Source organism: Neomonachus schauinslandi, chromosome 5, assembly GCF_002201575.2.
Source record: "Neomonachus schauinslandi chromosome 5, ASM220157v2, whole genome shotgun sequence".
In the NCBI taxonomy this organism is placed as follows: domain Eukaryota; kingdom Metazoa; phylum Chordata; class Mammalia; order Carnivora; family Phocidae; genus Neomonachus; species Neomonachus schauinslandi.
The window spans coordinates 18,049,703-18,070,925 of record NC_058407.1 but is presented as its reverse complement, the minus strand read 5'-3'; the positions used below and the strand labels follow the sequence as shown (position 1 = coordinate 18,070,925).

Below are 21,223 nucleotides of genomic sequence, written 5' to 3'. Positions count from 1 at the left end.
AGGTCGGTCTACCCTGTATTATGTTTAATGTGTAGAATAATATATATACTGAAAATCATTAGAAAATCTGCAAATATTTTATTTTTTCAGACATTCATGTTTTAAACGGAATATATTGTTTTACAAAAGACTCGCAACCTGTTAAAAAATACCTAAAAAAAGATGTGTGTGAAAAAACACATCTAGAAATTTTTAAAAATTGTGAATATAAGTTGTCATTCAGAGTTAAGCAAATTGATTGCTGAAACCGAGACGGGTTTGTTTCCTTCCAACAATACAGCTCACGCACCTCATCGTGATTTCCGTAATCCCCCCCGTACTTAAGGAGTCCATGCCTGCATGACCCAGGGTACTGTTTGCACACAGTAGTCTTTGTGGTTTCCATTGTGGATCATATGTCTTGAAGGTACTATTCATAAAGAACAATGAAATAGTAGGGCTACAAATGCACAATTCCACATTTTTATGTAGGAAATACTTAAAATGTTAAGTTATATCAGCTATTGTGGTGATTGAGTTTAAATATTCCTGCAGGGTCAGGAACAAACCAGCTTTCCCATAAGTCATTGTGAACACTAGGGAAGTCCCAAGGTTTATGTCTTCCATTCCAGTGGAGTAGTTTTGCTTCCTGCAGAAAATGCTCCGAATATCTGGTATCTGGATTCCAGCCTTCATGGTGTTTAAAAGAAAGTAATAGGCTTGTTAGAAAGTACAATTTTTATATTGAAAATTGAGTACAAGTCCATTATTTTTTTTTAAGATTTTATTTATCAGGGGCGGCTGGGCGGCTCAGTCGTTAAGCGTCTGCCTTCAGCTCAGGTCATGGTCCCAGAGTCCTGGGATCGAGCCCTGCATTGGGCTCCCTGCTCAGCGGGAAGCCTGCTTCTCCCTCTCCCACTCCCCCTACTTGTGTTCCCTCTCTTGCTGTCTCTCTGTCAAATAAATAGATAAAATCTTTAAAAAAAAAAAAGATTTTATTTATCAGAGAGAGGGAGGGTCCTGGGATCATGACCTGAGTCGAAGGCAGACGCTTAATGACTGAGCCACCCAGGTGCCCCTTGTTTTAGATTATCTTTCTGTGAAAGAGAATTTGATATTTTTTTAAAACTGAAAATCCCTTAATTAAGAGAGGGTGGATAGCTGGAGTTGTGTGTTAGTCCAGCTTAACATGATGCAAGAAAAAAAAAAAGCCATCTTCTATTAGAAACATAGCTGTGAAGGCCGTCGCGGAAGAGGAGCTAGGTGTTTCAGGCTGTGGTAACATAATGGGAATAATTACCAACTTCCAAAGACTCTATACAAAGGAAATGCTCATTTGGGAAGAAGCACCTTATAGTCTCCACCTGGGGACATCATCTGTCTGCTCCATGATCGGAGGACTCCCTATGGGCTTGCAGTTTGCTTTCAGCTAAATATATATCATACATTTTTAAAATCTTAAGCCTACCTGCTTAGACCCAAACTTAATACCCATTAGTGTTACATTGCTTTCTGCTTCCAAAACGCCCTAAAACTGAATCATTTTTCAAATGATTTCTGTGTAGATTTACTTTGCAGACTTCCCTGATTCCAAAACCTTCACAGATGTAGTCTCTGTTCTATGAAGAAAAATGATTTCTTTCCCTTAGGAAGATTCTGCGCCTTCCTACTTACCAGTTAGATATTTCATAAAATGTGATTGAGACTCTGTTCAAGATCATAAAATGCTCTAACCTTATCAATCTAAGCTCCGCATAACTATTCCTACACAACCTTTTTTATAGACCTACAACTTTGATGGGATTTTCCGCACATTCATTTCATGGAAATAATGATATTTGACCTAACAATGAACCCAACATTATTATAAATCAAACCAGATGGAACACTAGTGTCCTTAACTTCCCTGTGTTGCCTCTGTGTGCATGCAGATGCTCAGGAAAATCGAGGAAGATTCTGGTAATGAGGCAGAAGCAAATCTGTACAGAATCATTAAGAGGAGACAGGACCCAGCTTCTATAGTTTTATGTGCCCCTTCTTTTAAAAGGGAGAGTAAGAGACATACCACCTTGCAGGTTGTTCTGAGAATTAGAACTAATATTCACCTTTGTCACCAAAACCTAGCTCAGTTCTTTACAGTGTAGAAGGTACTTAGTAAATATACATCCATAAGCCATTGTCTCCAATTCTAAAATAATGCCCAAATGTCTGAAAACAAAAGGATTTTTAATAACTTTTTTGGTAGCAAAACCTAGATCCCACTCGGAGTATTGCATAACATAAATGTATGCATCACATGACCTTTTTAAAATTCAAAAGCTTTCTCATTTCTAAACAGGTCTGGCCCAGTGCTTTCGGCTAAGGGATTGTGGCCATGTGTTTGAACGAATGTGTCTTCTGCGCCAGGCTCTGTGCTAAGCAATTTACATGTATTAGGTAATTTATTCCTTACAAAAACTTTATAAGGTTCTATTAGCTTCAGTTTACAAATGGAGAACTAAGGCACAGAAAGGTTGAATAATTTGCCCAACATAGGTAATAGCAGAGTTGGGATTCCAGTCCATATTGCAGAGCCTGCACTCCTGCTGTGAGGACTGAATAGAAGACTCACATGGTACACAGTCAGGAGTCAACTTTTTATTTATTTATTTATTTATTTTTAATATTTTATTTATTTATTTGACAGAGAGAGACACAGTGAGAGAGGGAACACAAGCAGAGGGAGTGGGAGTGGGAGAAGCAGGCTCCCGCGGAGCAGGGAGCCCGATGCGGGGCTCGATCCCAGGACGCTGGGATCATGACCTGAGCCGAAGGCAGACGCTTAACGACTAAGCCACCCAGGCGCCCCAGGAGTCAACTTTTTTTTTTTTTTTTTAAGATTTTATTTATTTATTTGAGAGAGAGAGAATGAGAGACAGAGAGCATGAGAGGGAGGAGGGTCAGAGGGAGAAGCAGACTCCCCGCCGAGCAGGGAGCCCGATGCGGGACTCGATCCCGGGACTCCAGGATCATGACCTGGGCCGAAGGCAGTCGCTTAACCAACTGAGCCACCCAGGCGCCCAGGAGTCAACTTTTTAAAAGAGAAGTTTCGAGCAATCTAGATGCATCATAAACCATTATGCTAATTGGTTTGGTTTTGCCCACTGCAAGCTACTGCAAGAGGGCAATAAAGGCAAGTGAAAAAGTTCTGACAGTGAAAGTTCTATTGTAACAGTAGGTAATGTTTATTGAGCACATACTCAATGCTAAGCATGAGTCTAACTGCTTCCCATGAATTCCTAGAAACGCACCTCTCAGGCCATTTTTATCAGCTGCATTTGTAGAATCTGAGCAACGAAGGTTAAATAACGGATGACCTCCAAGATCGCCTGGAGGATCTGAACTGAGGCAGCTGGTGCTATAGCAAACCACCCCCCCCACCCCCACCCCCACCCCCGGTGCTCACAGACCTGTAAGATGCACATTTGTGTTGTCTCCCTAAAATACTCACCCAGGTGCCTTATGTGCCACAGGGGGTTGATTGCAGAGTATTTCCCATGAAACACAATCAGCATTGGGGAGGTGGCTACCCCTCCTCCCAGGGAGCTGCTGTAGAGATTTTCCCTAAGAAATGGAATAGAAGAGCAACATTTGGCCTCGAGCCACAGAGACTCAGATAAAGTAGAACTTACTAATTTTGAAAGATGTAAGACAGTCTCCCACTATATGTAAGACTATAGTTTTTCATTTTCCCCCAACTTTTTATTTTGAAAATTGTCAGACTTACACAAAATTGTAAGAATACCATGAGTTCCCATATAATTTGTCTAGACTCACAGCATAGCATTTTGCCATTTTAATTTTCAGCCTTTTTTTTTTTTAAGATTTTATTTATTTATTTGACAGAGAGACATAGCGAGAGAGGGGAACACAAGCAAAGGGAGTGGGAGAGGGAGAAGCAGGCTTCCCACGGAGCAGGGAGCCCAATGTGGGGCTTAATTTTCAGCCTTTTTTATGGCAAATACAGAAGATCAAATTCTGATCCTACATTATGTAGAATAACTACTTACAAATTCAAGGTTATGATGGTATTTAAAATACCCGGATAAAAAAGGTGGACAGGAAATAAAATGACACGATAATAGTGGTTGTGTTAGAGGGATTTTTTTTCTCTATTTTAAAATTCGATAATGAAAAATGATACATTTTTAAAAATTCAACCTTCAAAAACAAAGTTGAGTTTATAAAATCATTCTTAAAAACGAATCTATGTAAGAAGGAGATACCCAACTGAGATAAATGATTTTCAGTGGAGAAGGTTCACTAAGCTTCTAGGAGAAGACTTAAAATTACATTATTAATTCATTAGAAAAATGTTTGCATAATAAGATTCTGCAGGATCTCGCTTCTGCTGACATACCATCTGAGACTAGATTTTCATCTGTTGTCCCCATTCTTTCTCATCAGTGCCTCTGTAAGAAAATCTGATCTAAGATGTCTGTGAAATATTTCTAACCCGAGTTATGCATAGAAAATTAATTGAATAATTCTGTCGCCAAGCATGGAAAATGGTAGAGAGGTTTACACATACTCCACATTTTTTTGCATCCACTTCTCCAGTTGTTTGGTGATGCGCTGGTGCTTCCATTCCGTCATGTTGACCACAATCACACCCGGGTTGAAAGAGCAAGTGCTGGGGCTTATGCCAAGGTCTTTTATAGTCTTCTTCCGGTAGTCCAGATAGCCCATGTATGTATTCTAGAAAGGAACGGGATACGCTTTTGAACAGATCTTTTGTTTCTGAAAAATAGTCATTTTCCTGAAACAACCATGCAGTATTTCTGTGTTTCCTGCTGTGTCCCCAGCCACTTCCTAGCGTCCCTGGCTGGTTTTCTCCCTTCCCCAGCCTCTCTTCCAGCACCTGTTCCTGTCTCTAGCACTAACTCCCTCGACAGCCTTATCCAGTCTCATAGCTCGAAATGCTATCCGCGTAGCCGGCCCCGACGTCTCTGGATTCCCAAATCCTGCCACATCTGCCAACTCTGTCTCCTGGAGGCTTAACAAGGCAGCTCCTCTTACATCCAAACACGGATCCCAGTCCTGTCCCAAACCTGCTTCCCGACAATCTGCTCCACCTCAGTTACTGGCAACTCTATTCTTCCAGATACTTAGGCAAAAAACCCAGGGTCGTTAGGTCCTCCGTAGCTCCTTCTTATTCACTTTTCATCCAAATGCGTCAGCAAATCCTGTTGGTCTCGTCTTCCAAACTACACTGTCTACACGGCTACCTTCCCGGTCCAGGCTGTCATTACCACTCACAGGATTTCTGCAAGCTCCTCCTAAACTGTTCCTGCTTCCACCCTTTTCTTTTTTTTTTTTTTTAAGATTTTATTTATTTATTTGACAGAGAGAGAGATAGCGAGAGCAGGAACACAAGCAGGGGGAGTGGGAGAGGGAGAAGCAGGCTTCCCGCCGAGCGGGGAGCCCGATGCGGGGCTCGATCCCAGGACCCTGGGATCGTGACCTGAGCCGAAGGCAGACGCTTAACGACTGAGCCACCCAGGCGCCCGTTGCTTCCACCCTTTTCAACTCCACTCTGTCTCTGTCACTCATCTGCTCAAAGCCTCTCCAGTGGCTTCCCATCTCACAGTAAAAGCCCGAGTTCCTACAATGGGCTGCCACGCCCTGTGCCCTCTGCCCCCACTGCCATTACCTTTCTAACATCTCTTCTCACCCCACTTTCCTCCGCCACATACAAGAAAGACACACTCCAGCCTCAGGGCCTTTGAACTTGCCATTACCTCTCCTTGGACTGTTTTTCCCCTAGATATCTGCTGAGGTGGTTCCCTCAGTTCTTTCAGGTGCAGGCTCAGCGACACCACCTCAGGGGAGCCTTCCCCGATCACCCAATTTAACGAACAGCCCGCCCTGCACCCTGATCCTCTGTTAAATACTTTGTTTACTGACTGTCTCTTCCCACCAAAATGTAAGCTCCACAAAGGCAGGAATTTGAGTTTTGTTTACTGTCTCACTGGTACCTAAAACAGTGTCAGGCACACAGGGAGTTGCTGAATGGGAGTGACATAAGGCAGGACATACTGTCTCACCTGCACGGGCTGTCCTAACCCACCTCGGTGTGATGCTCGAAGGTAACAGGGAAATAATGGAAACACTTGAGCAAATTCTGGGCACCAGGCAGTTCTGGGAACTTTGCACACATTACCCCATTAATTGCACGCAGTCCCTTTCCATGGATTAACTAATTTAATTCTCACAATAACTCTACAAGGGAAGTACTCTTCCTCTGTTGAACAACTGAGGGAGAAGATGATTGGTAAGTAACTGGCCCAGGGTTACAAACCTACTAAGTGACAGAGCCGAGCTTTTGACCGAGTCGGGAGTGGCCTGAAAGCCGACGCCTCAAAGTGTGTCACATCTCTATTGTCACACATATAAAATTATTTCCTGGAACTTTTTTTTGGAGAACAGCATTTGATTCTTAACACCACCTTGTATTTTAAAGCCATCCTTTTGGCTTCAGTATTCCATATAGGTTCAACTTTCCTCATTTCCTCCAGGGTAAGGAGCTCTTTACCCTTGAGGAAAATCAGTATTTTCCTCTATTGAAAGGGAATGGGGGAAAGCGATGATCACAACTCTGAAAACAGAACCCAAAGTTCAGGGAGTCTCTTACAGTAAACCCGCATCTCGGACAGAGAGTGTGGTTCCAGCCACCTACAGAACAAGGGTCCCTTCTGGAGCATTACTGCAGGCTGGAACTTGGGCATCATGTTATCTCATCGCGGCTCACAAAAACAGAACAAAACAGGTACTATTGTTGCCGTGTTTCAGACAAGGAGAGCGGGACTTGCAGGGTTATCTTGCCCCAGCCTTGGTACGCACAGAGCTGGGGTGGAGCGGGCAGCCAGGCCCCTCCCGGGCAGGGTTCTCCCGGGTTAGATTATCGTGAGCTGTGGGGAAGGGAAGGGAGGAGAGCAGCAGGGCGAAGGCAGGACCTCCGAGCAGCGAGCCCACCTGCAGCCCCACAAATCTGTTCATGTCCTGAGCCGAGGGCAAATCGCAGTCACCCGAGAAAGCTGCCGCGTGGCCCAGGGCCAAGGTGGTGTCATAGAGTTCTTGGATATCACCTGAATTTAGAAACACCAGGAGTTAAAATATTATAGCATTTGTTTTAGAGCCAGAGAGGAGCCTTAGAATGTCAAACAGTCCCCGACTTTGCTATGGAGGAAAAGTATGTGATCCCAATTTCAAGTGGCCTGGTGATTGACTTAATAACCTAGCTCGTCTCCGTTCAGAAAGCCACTTGATGGTCAGCCCGGATCGGCACTGGGCCGATTTCTTTACTTCTGTTGCCATGTAGCTTCCACACCTGTGCTCATCTTATTTGAACATGGGAGACAGAAAGCAACACTGAAACACTCAAACTTAGCTCACTTCTCAGAATGTCATCAGGGAGACTTTATTGCCCTACATTCTGGGGATGCAGAGAAAGGGAACGCTACTAGGTTTTTTATTGCTGACTTTGACAGCGTGGCTCTCAGAAGGTCAGCTGGACTGTCCAGGGAAGTGAGAATCCACCCCTGTTTTCAAACTATTCCCACACTTACAACACTACTATTCTCCCCACTTGAATACACAAGTCAAAATCACTGGGCGCTTAGCTATTTGGAAAATGAAGAAGGGAAGTCGTTCTACTTATCAGCTGCTCCTTTTCCGAGTGTTCTTGGCAGTCAGCGAGTATACCTTGCACAATGACGTCATCGTCCAAATAGATGACTTTCTCATGTCGATGGATAAGCAGAGGGAGATAAAATCGAACAAAGTTCAGCTGTTAAAACAACAAAAGAAGCGATGGTGGGGAAGAGGCTTGTGGCTCCGCGTCTTCCAGCGCCGGAGGGGTGGCTCTGACCTTGGCCTCAGCTCAGCTCGGGGTGCGTAGCAAGATACGACAGGCCGCGGAGATGCCTCACCGCCGCGTCCCGGTGTCCAGGGACGGGGGCCCGGGGCCGCAACCAGCGCTGGCAGATCAGCGCCCTCTTGGTCCGAACCCCCAGCTGCCCACACGGAGACGGGACGCCTGCCCCTCTGTGAGCCGCTACAGCGGGGCTCACAGGCTTCCTTCCTGGGCAGTCTTTCAGGCCACTAATTGCCTGCTCTCCTCTACACTGGTAATTTGACTGCTGTCAACTCAATCAGCCCCACGCGCGCGCTCACGCACGCACACGCACACGCACACGCACGCACACGGGCACAGAGGTGTCCCAGCCGCAAGTTCAACCTCTTGGCTCCTTGGACCAGAAAAAAGTCACAGAAGCTGGAGCGGAGGGTGGGAGTCAAACAGTTTGATTAGCCGCACCACTTAATCCAAAATCCCATCTCAGCTCACGCTCTGATAATAAATATAAGGAATTGGGAAAAGATCATGTCATCGAAGGGCTCAGAATTCAGTACATTTTCGAGGATGGATTTCAGTAACAGCTATATGTAGAGGGTGGCTACATTTTCTGTGAACCCGCCATCAACCCTACTTTTTATGCAAGAAAGAGTCCCTTTTGTAAGAACGCTTGCAGTAAAATACCTTAAGATTCCCAATGCTAGGGAAAACAGTGGATGTCTCCTGCAAATATCTTAGTTGATCCTATGAGGTATATACTCAACCATGCTACTGTTTTTCCTTAGCTACTGGGATACTCAGCTAAATTTAATGTCCAATTGCAGTACACACAACAGCCTGTGGCTTAGGAATATTTTTTCCAGGCCTCACTATTTGGCCCCTACCCCCACCCCCTACAGGCATATTCACATACAGAAATGCATCCCACATTTTCTTACGCTTCATTTCTTCTTTAATAGCTTCATTATATTTATGTAAACCATTTTAAATCCTTCTGGAGCAGGTGGCTTATAAATTATAAATAAGCAGAGCTTGGTGGAGAGCTAACACTGCTTCAGAAATATTCCATCCGCATCCCAGTGGCCAGTGCTCCACACTGAGCAAGGGCCTCACCAAAGACTGTCCCCAGCACGTGCGTGTTTCCTACTCACAGGCTGGAGCAGTTCAGGCCTCGATGAATCTGGTCTGATCTTCCCTTTGAGGACTATAGGGTTGAATTCCAGGACTTTAAAGTTTATTTCCCTTAGTTTAGAATGTTCGATCCATTTTCTAAAGAGATGACAAAAAAACACACACACACACAAAAAGAAAGCTCTAGTATACACCTCCAACCTTTCTTCACTTTGCCTATGGCTTCAGAGTCAATCTGTTGCCTCCTTAGAAAGTTAAAAATAAAATGTGCAAACCTTAGAGTTTAGTCTATAATAATCTTTCTGATTTTTTTTTCTCTATCTGGTCTGGCCTCAAATCTTTCCTCTTTTTTTCCTTTAATTTGCATAACTCTGCAAAGGAAATGAAGCAAAATAGTAATAACCAAATATCTCCCCAGATCCTCATAATCTCCACAGGAAACTGGAAGAACAAAAATGTTCCTGCCATGGGCTAACAGATTTATCAAGTTATGAAGCAGGACATTCTGAATCTTCTACTCAAGGGAAGTAATTCTTACTCTGCTGTTTGGACGCCAAGAATGATTTGAAGTTATCCTCATCTCTCAGTCTCTGTCTCTCACTGTTCCCCACCTGTCCTTGCTTCCCACCTTCTCCTCCTCCTTGTCCCCACCCTCTGCCCTCATGTTCTCTCAGTCTTACACAATGTATTACTATCTTTTATCCAAACCATAATACAATTCTTGGTAGAAATGATCTCAAAATACGATTGTCAGTGACTAAAGCATTTGTTGTTGCTCAAAAATCAACAAAAGAGTTGATCTTCTGAATAACATTGAGATCTGCAAAATTTGAACCATAAAAGCCTGTCATTTACAGAACGTTATATGTTAATTATAGCTCAATAAATCCGGAGGGGGGTAGAAGTCATGTTAACAATGGCAAGAGACTCATGCATGCACATCTAAGTGGCCAAGAAATGTGGGGAAAACAGTGCTCAAACTCATTAGAAATAAAAGGATCTCAAGTTAAAGCACAGTGAGATAGCCTTGGACACCCGTCTGAATGGCAGAGTTAAAAAGACTGACCATCCCACGTCAGGGTGGTGGTTGTTACATGGGTATGTTTACTTTAGTGATGACTCACTAAGCTGTACACAGGATTTAGGCAATATTCCGTTTTTGTATTATACTTCAATGAAAAGAGGGTTTTTTGTTTTTAATTATTTAAAACGGGGGTAGTGGGCTACACAACCAAGAGCTGGGAGACAGTTCCTGCTCAGCCCTGGAGCTCATGCCTTTTGTTCAAATACAAACCCTTGCTCAGAACATACTACACACGCTACCGTTTGGGGTTTGGTTATCTGGTTTTCATACCCACGGATAATGACAGGGCTGTTAACAGTAGGCTAAGGGAACAATCTCCAATAATAAATGATAAGAAGAGTGAGAAATGAGAGAGAAAATCTAGAACATAAACATAAGCCCTCAAAACACACAGGAGCCAAGGACCATTTAGATTAGGAACAAGTGTCTTCCATATCTCAGTACCTCCTAATAATGCTAGGACTTAAAAATCTAATTGTAAAAGTCATACATAGATACATTCTCTGAGAGCCTGGCTAGCTCAGTTGGAAGAGCATACAACTCTTCATCTTGGGGCCATGAGTTCAAGCCCCACATTGGGGGTAGAGATTACTAAGATAAATAAACTGAAGAAAAATAAATTCTTTCTTCCTTTTTTTTTTTTTAATTTTATTTATTTATTTGAGGGAGAGAACAAGTGAGAGAGAGCACAAACGGGGGAAGGGGCAGAGGAAGAGGGAGAAGCAGGCTTCCTGCTGAGCAAGGAACCCAACACGGGGTGATCCCAGGACCCTTGGATCATGACCTGAGCTGAAGGCAGACACTTAACTGACTGAGCCACCCGGGCGCCCCATTCTCCTCCCGAATAATGGAAACAACACTTGAAATACCTTGAACTTCCCTTCATCACTGCTCTCCCCAATCCCTCCATCCTCCATATAGGTTAACAGGCCACTGTTAACAGATGGAGATCTTTTAGGTCTTCTTCTTTACAGAAACACATATACGTACATGTACACATTTATAGTTTGGGTTGTTTTTAAGATTTTTAAAAAAGATTTTATTTATTTATTTGACAGAGAGCACAAGCAGGGACATGGCAGGCAGACGGAGAGGGAAAGCAGGCTCCCCACTGAACAGACAGTCCCACATGAGGCTCGATCCCAGGACCCTGGGATCATGATCTGAGCCAAAGGCAGACACTTAACCAACTGAGCCACCCAGGCACCCCTTTTTTTTCTTAAGATTTTATTTTTAAGTAATCTCTACACCCAATGTGGGGCTCGAGCTCACAACCCTGAGATCAAGAGTCGCATGCTCTACCAACCAAGCCAGCCAGGCGCCCCTGTTTTTTTTTTTTTTAAGATTTTTATTTATTTATTTATTTGAGAGAGAGAATGAGAGACAGCACAAGAGGGAAGAGGGTCAGAGGGAGAAGCAGACCCCCCGCTGAGCAGGGAGCCCGATGCGGGACTCGATCCTGGGACTCCAGGATCATGACCTGAGCCGAAGGCAGTCACTTAACCAACTGAGCCACCCAGGCGCCCTTTTTTATTATTATTTTTAAAGCTATAAACTGAATGTTTTTGTCCCCCGTCCCCAAATTCATATGTTGAAATCTAATCCCCAGTGTGATGGCATTTGGAGGTGTGGCCTTCAGAAGGTGATCAGGTCCTGAGGGTGGAGCCCTCATGAACGGGATTAGTGCCCTTATGAAAGAGACCCCAGTGAAATCTCATACCCCTTCCACCATGGAAGGACACAAAAAAATGCACCCCTCTATGAACCAGCAAGCAGGCCCTTACCAGACATGGAATTGGCTGGGACCTAGATTTTGGGCTTCACAGCCTCCAGAACTGAGAGAAATACATTTCTATTTTTGTAAGCCACCCAGTCTGGGGCTTTCTGTTATAGCAGCCTGAATGGATAAGACATTCGTAAATGGATTATACCATATAAGATGTATGGCAATGTGCATCTTCCACTTAACAATATGCCTCGAAGATCTTCTTTGTCAGTATACCCACATGGCCTTCTTTCTCTTTTTTTTTTTTTTTTTAATTTTATTTATTTGACAGAGAGAGCACAAGCAGAGGGAGAGAGAGGGAGAAGCAGGTTTCCTGCTGAGCAAGGAGCCTGATGTGGGACTCGATCCCAGGACCCTGGGATCATGACCTGGGACGAAGGCAGCCTCTTAACCGACTGAGCCACCCAGGCGTCCCACCTTCTTTCTCTTTTAATAGCTGGATCATATTCCATAGTTCATTTCAATATTCTTCTATTGATGGACATTTAAGCAGTTAGCAATTTTTTTGCTATTTCATATAATGCTGAAATTAACACTGTTGTACCTATATTTTGGTAGTATGTATTAGAATTGCTGTAACAGATTCCTAGTAGTGGAAATGGTATGGTGAGTCAAACTATATATGCATACAACATTTTTTTAAAATTTAAATTCTAGTTAGTTAACATACAGTGTAATATTATTTTCAGGTGTACAATATAGCGATTCAACACTTTCATACAACACCCGGTGTTCATCATGACAAGTGCACTCCTTAATCCCCATCTCCTGTTTCACCCATCCCCTCACCCACCTCCCCTCTGGGAACCAGCAGTTTGTTCTCTATAGTTAAGAGTCTGTTTCTTGGGGCGCCTGGGTGGCTCAGTTGGTTAAGCAACTGCCTTCGGCTCAGGTCATGATCCCGGAGTCCCGGGATCGAGTCCCACATCGGGCTCCCCGCTCAGCAGGGAGTCTGCTTCTCCCTCTGACCCTCCTCCCTCTCATGCTCTCTGTCTCTCATTCTCTCTCTCGCAAATAAATCTTAAAAAAAAGAGTCTGTTTCTTGCTTTGTCTCTCTTTTTTCCTTTGCTCATTTTTTTTGTTTCTTACATTCCACATATGAGTGAGATCATATGGTATTTGTCTTTCTCTGACTGACTTATGTCACTTAGCATAATACAATCGAGCTCCATCCACATCATTGCAAATGGCAAGATGCCATTCTTTTTTATGGCTGAATAATACTCCATTGTATATACATACTACATCTTCTTTATCCATTCATCTATCCAAGGACACTTGGGCTCCTTCCTTGATTTGGCTATTGTAAATAAGGCTACTATAAATGTAGGAGTGCATGTATCACACTGAGTTAGTGTTTTTGTATTTTGGGGGTAAATACCCACTAGTGCAATTCCTGGATTGTAGGGTAATTTTATTTCTAACTTTTTGAGGAAACTCCATACTGTCTCCCACAGTGCTGCAGCAGTTCTATGCATATCAAATTTTATTAGACATTGCCATATTGCTCTTTCAAAATGCTTTACCAATTTACAAAGTGTACATTGTTTAAATAAAGAATGAGCATGTCCATTTTCTTGCACTGGATATTGTTGTCCTATTTAATTTTTTACCATCTCGATGACTGCAAAATTATATGTCATTGTCATTTTAATTTGCATTTCCCTGTGAGTAACACAGAATACCTTTTCATGTTTGACCATTTGTATTTTTTCTTCTATGAATTATTTGTTTGTATTCTATTTGTTTGTATTTCTATTTTTCTACTAGATGTTTATATGCTTAAAAATTTTTTGTGAGAATTCTTTTTATACTTTGGATAGTAATCCTTCATCTATAATACATATTGAAAATATTTTGCCTCGTTTATTGTATGATTAATTTCACTTACAGTATTTTTCATCATTTAAAAGTGTTTAGGGGCACCTGGGTGGCTCAGTCAGTTAAGCATCTGCCTTCAGCTCAGGTCATGATCCCAGATCGAGGCCCTCCTCTGGCTCCCTGCTCAGCAGGGAGTCCGTTTCTCCCTCTCCCTCTGCCCCTCCCCCAGTTCATGCGCTCTCTCTCTCTCTCAATAAATAAATTAATGCAATCTTTAAAATAAATAAATAAAGTCCTTTTCTGTTAATTCCAACACCTGGGTTCTTTTAAAAAATTAAATAGATAAATAAGTTTTTAAATGTTATGCAGTAAAATCTGTCCATTTTTTCCTTATGGTTTTGGGGCTCACAGAGTCATTTTCCATAACAAAATTATATAATTATCTCGCATTTTTATAATACTTTAAAATTTGATTTTCTGTTTATTTCTTCTAAATCCATTTCCAACTTATTTTTTTAGTGTGTTGTGTGATAGGAAACAGATGGCTTTGCAGTTCAAAAATTATAATAATGGGGGGCGCCTGGGTGGCTCAGTCGTTAAGCATCTGCCTTCGGCTCAGGTCATGATCCCAGGGTCCTGGGATCAAGCCCCGCATCAGGCTCCCTGCTCTGCGGGAAGCCTGCTTCTCCCTCTCCTGCTCCCCCTGCTTGTGTTCCCTCTCTCACTGTGTCTTTCTCTGTCTAATAAAGAAATAAAAAAATCTTTAAAAAAAATTATAATAATGGGGTGCCTGGGTGGCTCAGTCAGTTAGGCATCTGCCTTTGGCTCAGGTCATGATCCCAGGGTTCTGGGATCAAGCTCAGCGTCCATCTTCCTCCTCAGGGGGGAGCCTGCTTCTCCCTCTCCTTCTGCCCCTCCCCCCTGCTTTTGCTCGCTCTCTCTCTTTCTCACTCTATCGCAAATAAATAAATAAATTCTTTAAAAAATTATAATTAGTGATGATTCTGGGTCATATTAAAATGATACTATATTACTATCCTTCCAGGTTAAGAAAGCAGAGAAAAGAGAAACCATTTTAGAAAGAAAGACTTCCACATAACCTGCTTAAGGACTGCAATTCTTTGGTTCATTAGACAATTCACTTCAGCAGAACGATGCCTTGCCCAACCAGATTAATGAGGCTTTGCTGCAACTTCCTTAGCGAGGCAACACATTCGTCAGGTCACCAAGTAAACCTCAGGTCATCCTCTCATTAATTCAAATGACATGTATCAAACCCAAAACATAGGGAAATCCATTTAAGGAAAGATAAGAAAGATGAAAAAAAAAAGTAGAAAACTCCAAAGTCTATAGTGCACAAATTACCGGATTCGAGACAGAGTGTTCCGGAGTCCAACGACATAGAACAGAATGTTGGCATCAGTGTTGCTGTAGATGCTGTTGATGGCAGCCATGGTGGCACCCATTCTCCCTGCCGCGGCACAAATCACCACAGGAATCTCCTCCTCCATTTCCTCAGGAGGCTCGGAGTCATCCTCTGGAAACATCAAAATCAGTGTCTTTGAGAACATGAAGGAATTTCACAGTAGGGCCAGGTGTCTTCCACACTCCTGGGGAAGACAGCATAGTGTAGAAGAGACTGCCAGCTGTTCTCCAACACCCAGGCTCTTCCTCTCTTAGAAAGAGAACACTGGAATTTTAGCTGGCACACAGCCAACCACGATTCTCAGACTCCCTCGCAAGTCTGTGTGATCAAGTTCTGACCAGTGGGAGGTTAGTGCAGGTATGTGTGCGACTACTGGGTTTGCCTTTAAAAGCAATGTGCTGGCCTCCCCTCTTCCTTTCCCCTTCCCGTTGTCTGGAATGGGGATATGATGACAGGACTCAGGGCAGCCATCTTGGGCCCCAAGACGGAAGCTACTTGTGGAGGACACCAAAACCCTAGGAGAGAAGGAATCTTGATCTGGATGATGGTAGAAAAGAAGGACACACCACACTTTTACCTTGAGAGAGAAAATAAACCTCTGTTTTGCTTCAGCACTATTATTTTGGAGCTCTCTTACAGAAGCCAATCAGATAGCCTAACACAGATACACAGTTGAAAAATATGTGAAGAACTGAAAGCCTCATTCGATTCGACAGTTCCTCAGCTCCTCAACTCTTTCCTAAACTGGGATATTTATCCTGCCTGTGCTGCTATGAAATCTACTGCTTGTGATCTTCCTTCTCTTACCCACCCTCTAGTCAGGTGTCTGGAAATTTGACAGCAAGAGAAAGGAGGTACATGAAAGAGCATGACTAATGTACAGGATGAGTAATTGATTGTTCTCTTGAGCTGTGGCTGTGGTATAAAATACTGGTGATGTAACATCATATTCTGGCACCACAATATGGTTTTCCAGGATGAAGGATAATAATTATCAGTATGTAGAGTACCCACAATCAGATGCCCTTCTGGTTTTTACTTAAAGCTCGCTCTCTCTTTACAGATACTTTTTGCAAAATACCACTCAGATGCAGGGTAGTTCTAGCTGATATTTAATCCAACAAATATAGATTAAACTAACTACCAGGACCTGTGCTTTGTATAACTTAAGGAACATGGAAAGGTCTACCGCTTCTCCTCCTACGTCTCTTCACAGGCTGGCCACCACATTGGACATGTCCACCACGAGACTAAGTTTGTTTCCACAGTATCTTTACTGACATGAGAGAATGCTCACAATACAATGTTAAGGGGGAAAATAATACAAAATTCTCTCTAGTATTTGGTGCACAAAATCACCACACAAATCTCATCTAGCATATTATCCCAATGTGATATATACAGACATACATATTTTCAAATGGATCTACATCTGTTTATGGAATTATGAGTGATTTCAATTTCCTTATTTGCATCTCTTGTGTTTTCCAAATTCTCTGAAGTAACTATGGTTACTTTTATAAACAAAAAAGAAAAAATTCTCTCTTTTTTTTTAAAGATTTTATTTATTTATTTGAGAGAGAGAGAATGAGAGAGAACACATGAGAGGGAGGAGGGTCAGAGGGAGAAGCAGACTCCCTGCCGAGCAGGGATCCCGACGCGGGACTCGATCCAGGGACTCCAGGATCATGACCTGAGCCGAAGGCAGTCGCTTAACCAACTGAGCCACCCAGGTGCCCCCAAAATTCTCTTTTTTTAAAGATTTTATTTATTTATTTGACAGAGAGAGACACAGTGAGAGAGGGAACACAAGCAGGGGAAGTGGGAGAGGGAGAAGCAGGCTTCCCGCCGAGCAGGGAGCCTGATGCGGGGCTCGATCCCAGGACCCTGAGATCATGACCTGAGCTGAAAGCAGACGCTTAATGACTGAGCCACCCAGGCGCCCCGAAAGAAAATATTTCTTAAGGGATTATTCCTTTTGGACTAAACTGTCATCTTGGGGAGGTTTCCTAATCATGTGGCATGTTACTTTCAGGCAATGAAGTGAAACTTTCAGGCAGTGAAGTGAACTGCCCCAAATGCAAATCTGACTATGTTTCTTCACTGCTTCCCATCCTTCAGGGGTTCCCATAAGGTAAAGCTACCTTCCTTTGCCTGGCACACAGGGTACCTCACGATCCAGCCCCTGCTCACTTCCCTAGCTTTGACTCCTTCCATTCCAGCAATACCAAACTACTTGTGGTCCCCTGAACACTGCACCAGGCAGGTTGTCCCTTTCCTCAGTGCCTTTGCACACACCGTTCCTGATGCCTGGAACGTTCCTTCCATCTTTTCCTGCATGGCTAACTCTGACACCATCAGTCTAGATCAGACCCTCTGGGAAGCCTTAACAGCTCCTTACACAAATTAGCTCACCCCCTATCTATGCTCACTTTGGTCTTGTTTGTGGCTGGATTTATCAGCTGCATTGCAATTTTTTTGGTTGCATGTCTTTCCTTTCTCTCTCATTACATTGGGAGCTCCATGAGGGCCAGGACAGTATCTTGTTCATCTCTGTCTGCTCACTTGCATAGTGCCTGGAACATGGTAGATTCCCAATCCACTTTGGAGGGAGGGAGGGATGAATGGATGGATGAATTTATTAAATACCTCTCCTTGAGCACTTACCCCACTGCACACAAAGCATCTATTCATGTGTCTGTCTCCCCCGCTAGACTGTGAGCTCATTATATTATCCCCGCGGAGTCTGGCACCTAGGAAGCACTTAATAAAAGTTTGCTGGATTTAACTGAACTGATGTGTAGATCTTACAGAACAGGGCTTTGGAGGAATGATTCCTGGACTACTCGTAGGTGCAAAGAAAGAGAGAGAAGGGTTGGAAAGCTGGGGCAGAGCCAGCCTGTCAGGCAACAGGCGTAATAAGGGAGGAGGAAAGTATCCCCAGGAAATAGGGTCACCCCAAGAGGTCAAACACCAAGTTTATAGCTCATACTGCCACACTTCTTAGGAGCCTCTGCCAGTCAGGGGAGCTGGAAGCTAACCTAAGCCAAAAACACTGCTCTCTGCCAAGAAGTCTTCCCTGGACAGAATATAGATGAAGGCACACTGGAGAAAGGGGAGGAAAGATTTACCAACTGTAAATTCTTCACGAATGTTTCATCCTTGCAGCTTCTTGGGGGAATCATCCACTGTTTTTGAATCTGTTGTGCCAATTGGTGCCTAAGCCAATTCATCAAAATATTTAGCCGTTTGGTGCCCTAAAATCTCTAAGAAAACACCATACTGATGGCAGTATGGACTAGAAATGTATTCCATTGCACTAGTCCGTTCCCACAAGCAGCACTTATCGGACCACGCCCATTCCTAGAAAAAGTGAAATGTCTGCTCTCGCAATGCCAAGTCTCTGAATCCCATTTCAAATTAGGATCTTTTTAGCCAATCGTGTAAACTTGCCTCACTTCAAATGGGCCAGGAGTTAATCACCAGCTAAATTATCAGGAGATTACATCAAATGTCATTATCAGGAGAATACACAAAATGGCACTATGCTTTTCTTCAGCATGTGACTTTACAGGGCTTCTGGACATTACCTTATACCACTAGTTCTTTGAATTACTGTCTTGGAAAATAGAAAAGTTAATATGGAATAGGTGGAGCACAGAGGAGTTTCACTGATTCTATTTTCTAGAATGGTAGATAAATGTCATTATACATTTCTCACAGCGCATGTACAATACCAGGAGTGAACCCGAAAGGTGTAAACTGTGGACACTGGATGAGAATGACGTGCCCGTGAAAGTTCATCACTTGTCACTAATGTACCATCTGGCAGGGATGGTTTCTGTTTGTTTGTTTTTTAAGATTTTATTTATTTATTTAAGAGAGAGAGACACAGCGAGAAAGGGAACACAAGCAGGGGGAGTGGGAGAGGGAGAAGCAGGCTCCCCGCTGAGCAGGGAGCCCGATGCGGGGCTCGATCCCAGGACCCTGGGATCATGACCTGAGCCGAAGGCAGATGCTTAACCAACTGAGCCACCCAGGCACCCCAAAAATAAAGTCTATTAAAAATATGAATATGCACTTCTTGGAAAGAATTCCAGGGGCCCCTGGGGCTCAGTCAGTTTAAACGTCTGCCTGCAGGTCGTGATCCCGGAGTCCCAGGATTGAGCCCCGCATGGGGGTTCCTCCTTCTCCCTCTGTCCCTCACCCTGCTCCTGTTCTCTCTCTCTCTCTCATATAAGTAAATAAAAAATCTTTTAAAAAAAAATTCCAGCCCCAAATTCCAATAAACCCTGATGATTTTCTTCAGACCTCTCCACTCCCATTCCAAAGGTAGATCTCTGCTACGGGTGCAGCGTGTGCCTCTCAAATCCTTCTTCATGTTATTCCAAAAGGAAATATACCACTTACATGTCTTATTTTAAAACCAAAATGAAACCATACTTTTCACGGTTTTCCGCAACTTGGCATTTTCCACTTAACATAGCACAGACGTCTTTCCATGTCAACACTATATTCTTTTGAATAGTAGTTCATAACACTGATTCTTTTTTATTTAACACTGCATGGGATAAAAATGTGACACTGGATCCATTCGTGTGCTCCAAACACTTTGTTAATTGGTATATGGCTAATTAACGAGCCAGGATGTGCATTTCCTTACAGTTGTTTTAACAGCTGTTACAAAAGCTATTCATTTCTCTCTGTGGAGAAAGGAGTTTGCTGTGGGATTCAACTGGCCAAATGTGTTGGTTTATGGGCAGGGAGTGAATGAAGGGTGAGGAGGAAAGAACTTGAAGTTCAGACAACTTTTGACCTTGTATGGCTTCCTTCCTCTATTGAGGCATAATTTATTGTTATGGACTGAATTGTGTAAATTCATATATTGAAGCCCTAACCCCTAGTACTTCAGAATGTGACTGCATTCGAAAACAGAGCCTTTAAAGAACAATTAAGTGAAAAATGAGGCTTAGCGTGAGGCTTAATCTAGTATGACTGGTGTCCTTATGAGAAGAGGCAGGGACATCAGAGATGTAAACACTCAGAAAAGGTCATCTGAGGACACAGGGAGAACTGTGAGCCTAGAAGAGAAGTCTTGGGAGAAACCAATGCTGTGAGCACCTGGATCTTAGACTTCCAGCCTCAAGAGCTGTGAGAAAATAAATTTCTTTTGTTTAGGCCACCTAGTCTGTGGTATTTTGTTAAGGCAGCCTAGGCTAATACAGATTTCTTAAAATTTGGAGATTTTGGAATTTTCTTAAAATTTCCTACTGTAGATATACAGTTCCATGATTTTTAGTAAATTGATAGAGTTGCACAACCACAATCACCATTTTAGAACATTTCCACCTCCGTGAAAAGTTCCCTTAAACTGGGTTGCAGTCAATCCACTCCCGCTCCCAGGCCCAGGCAACCACAGCTCTCTTTTATGTCTCTGTAGATTTACCTTTTCTAGAAATTTCTATACACGAAATTGTATAATATGTGGGCTTTCAGGTCTGGCTTCTTTCATGTAGCATAATATCTGTGAGGCTTATCCACAGGGGAGCGCATATTACTGTGTTCCTTTTTATTGTTGAAAAGGACTCCACTGTGTCTATATACTACATTTTATTTACTCACTAGTTGATTCACATGTAGCCACACAGTTTGTGGCTACAAAGAATAATTCCTAGAAACATTTGTATACAGGTCTTTATGCGAAGTTATTCTCTTTCCAGATGCTCCTCATGTTCATTTAGACCAGATTACATATGTTTTTAACTGTTTTTTGTTTTTTTGAGAGAGAGAGAGAGAGAACGAGAGAGAGTATGAGAAGGAGAAAGGGACAGAGGGAGAGGGAGAAGCAGACTCCCCACTGAGCAGGAAGCCCCATGTGGGGCTCGATCCCAGGACCCTGGGATCATGACCTGAGCCAAAGGCAGATGCTTACCTGACTGAGCCACCCAGGTGCCCCTTAACTGTTTTTTTTTTAATGAATTTTTTATATTAAGATAAGTCAGCTTTGTGAGAACAGGGACATTGTTTTTTTTCACTGTTGTATGTCCAGTGCCTAAGCTGGCTTAAGAAAAATAGTGTGAGATGAATGTATATAATGCACCA

General features: G+C 43.0%; 1 protein-coding gene across 1 annotated transcript in view; it reads right to left on the bottom strand.

Annotated features, from left to right (window-relative positions):
• Positions 1 to 63: 63 nt before the first annotated feature.
• The window catches only part of GLT8D2 (glycosyltransferase 8 domain containing 2), a 36,210-nt gene continuing 15,050 nt past the window's right edge, over positions 64 to 21,223 (bottom strand). Inside the window, exons 4-10 of the mRNA XM_021687584.1 lie at positions 15,061 to 15,232; positions 9,025 to 9,142; positions 7,723 to 7,807; positions 6,994 to 7,106; positions 4,550 to 4,716; positions 3,470 to 3,582; positions 64 to 669 (exon numbers count right to left, since the gene is read on the bottom strand). Of these exons, the coding sequence (XP_021543259.1) occupies positions 497 to 669; positions 3,470 to 3,582; positions 4,550 to 4,716; positions 6,994 to 7,106; positions 7,723 to 7,807; positions 9,025 to 9,142; positions 15,061 to 15,232 (941 nt within the window). The 3' untranslated portion in view covers positions 64 to 496. The remainder of the gene's footprint in view (positions 670 to 3,469; positions 3,583 to 4,549; positions 4,717 to 6,993; positions 7,107 to 7,722; positions 7,808 to 9,024; positions 9,143 to 15,060; positions 15,233 to 21,223) is intronic.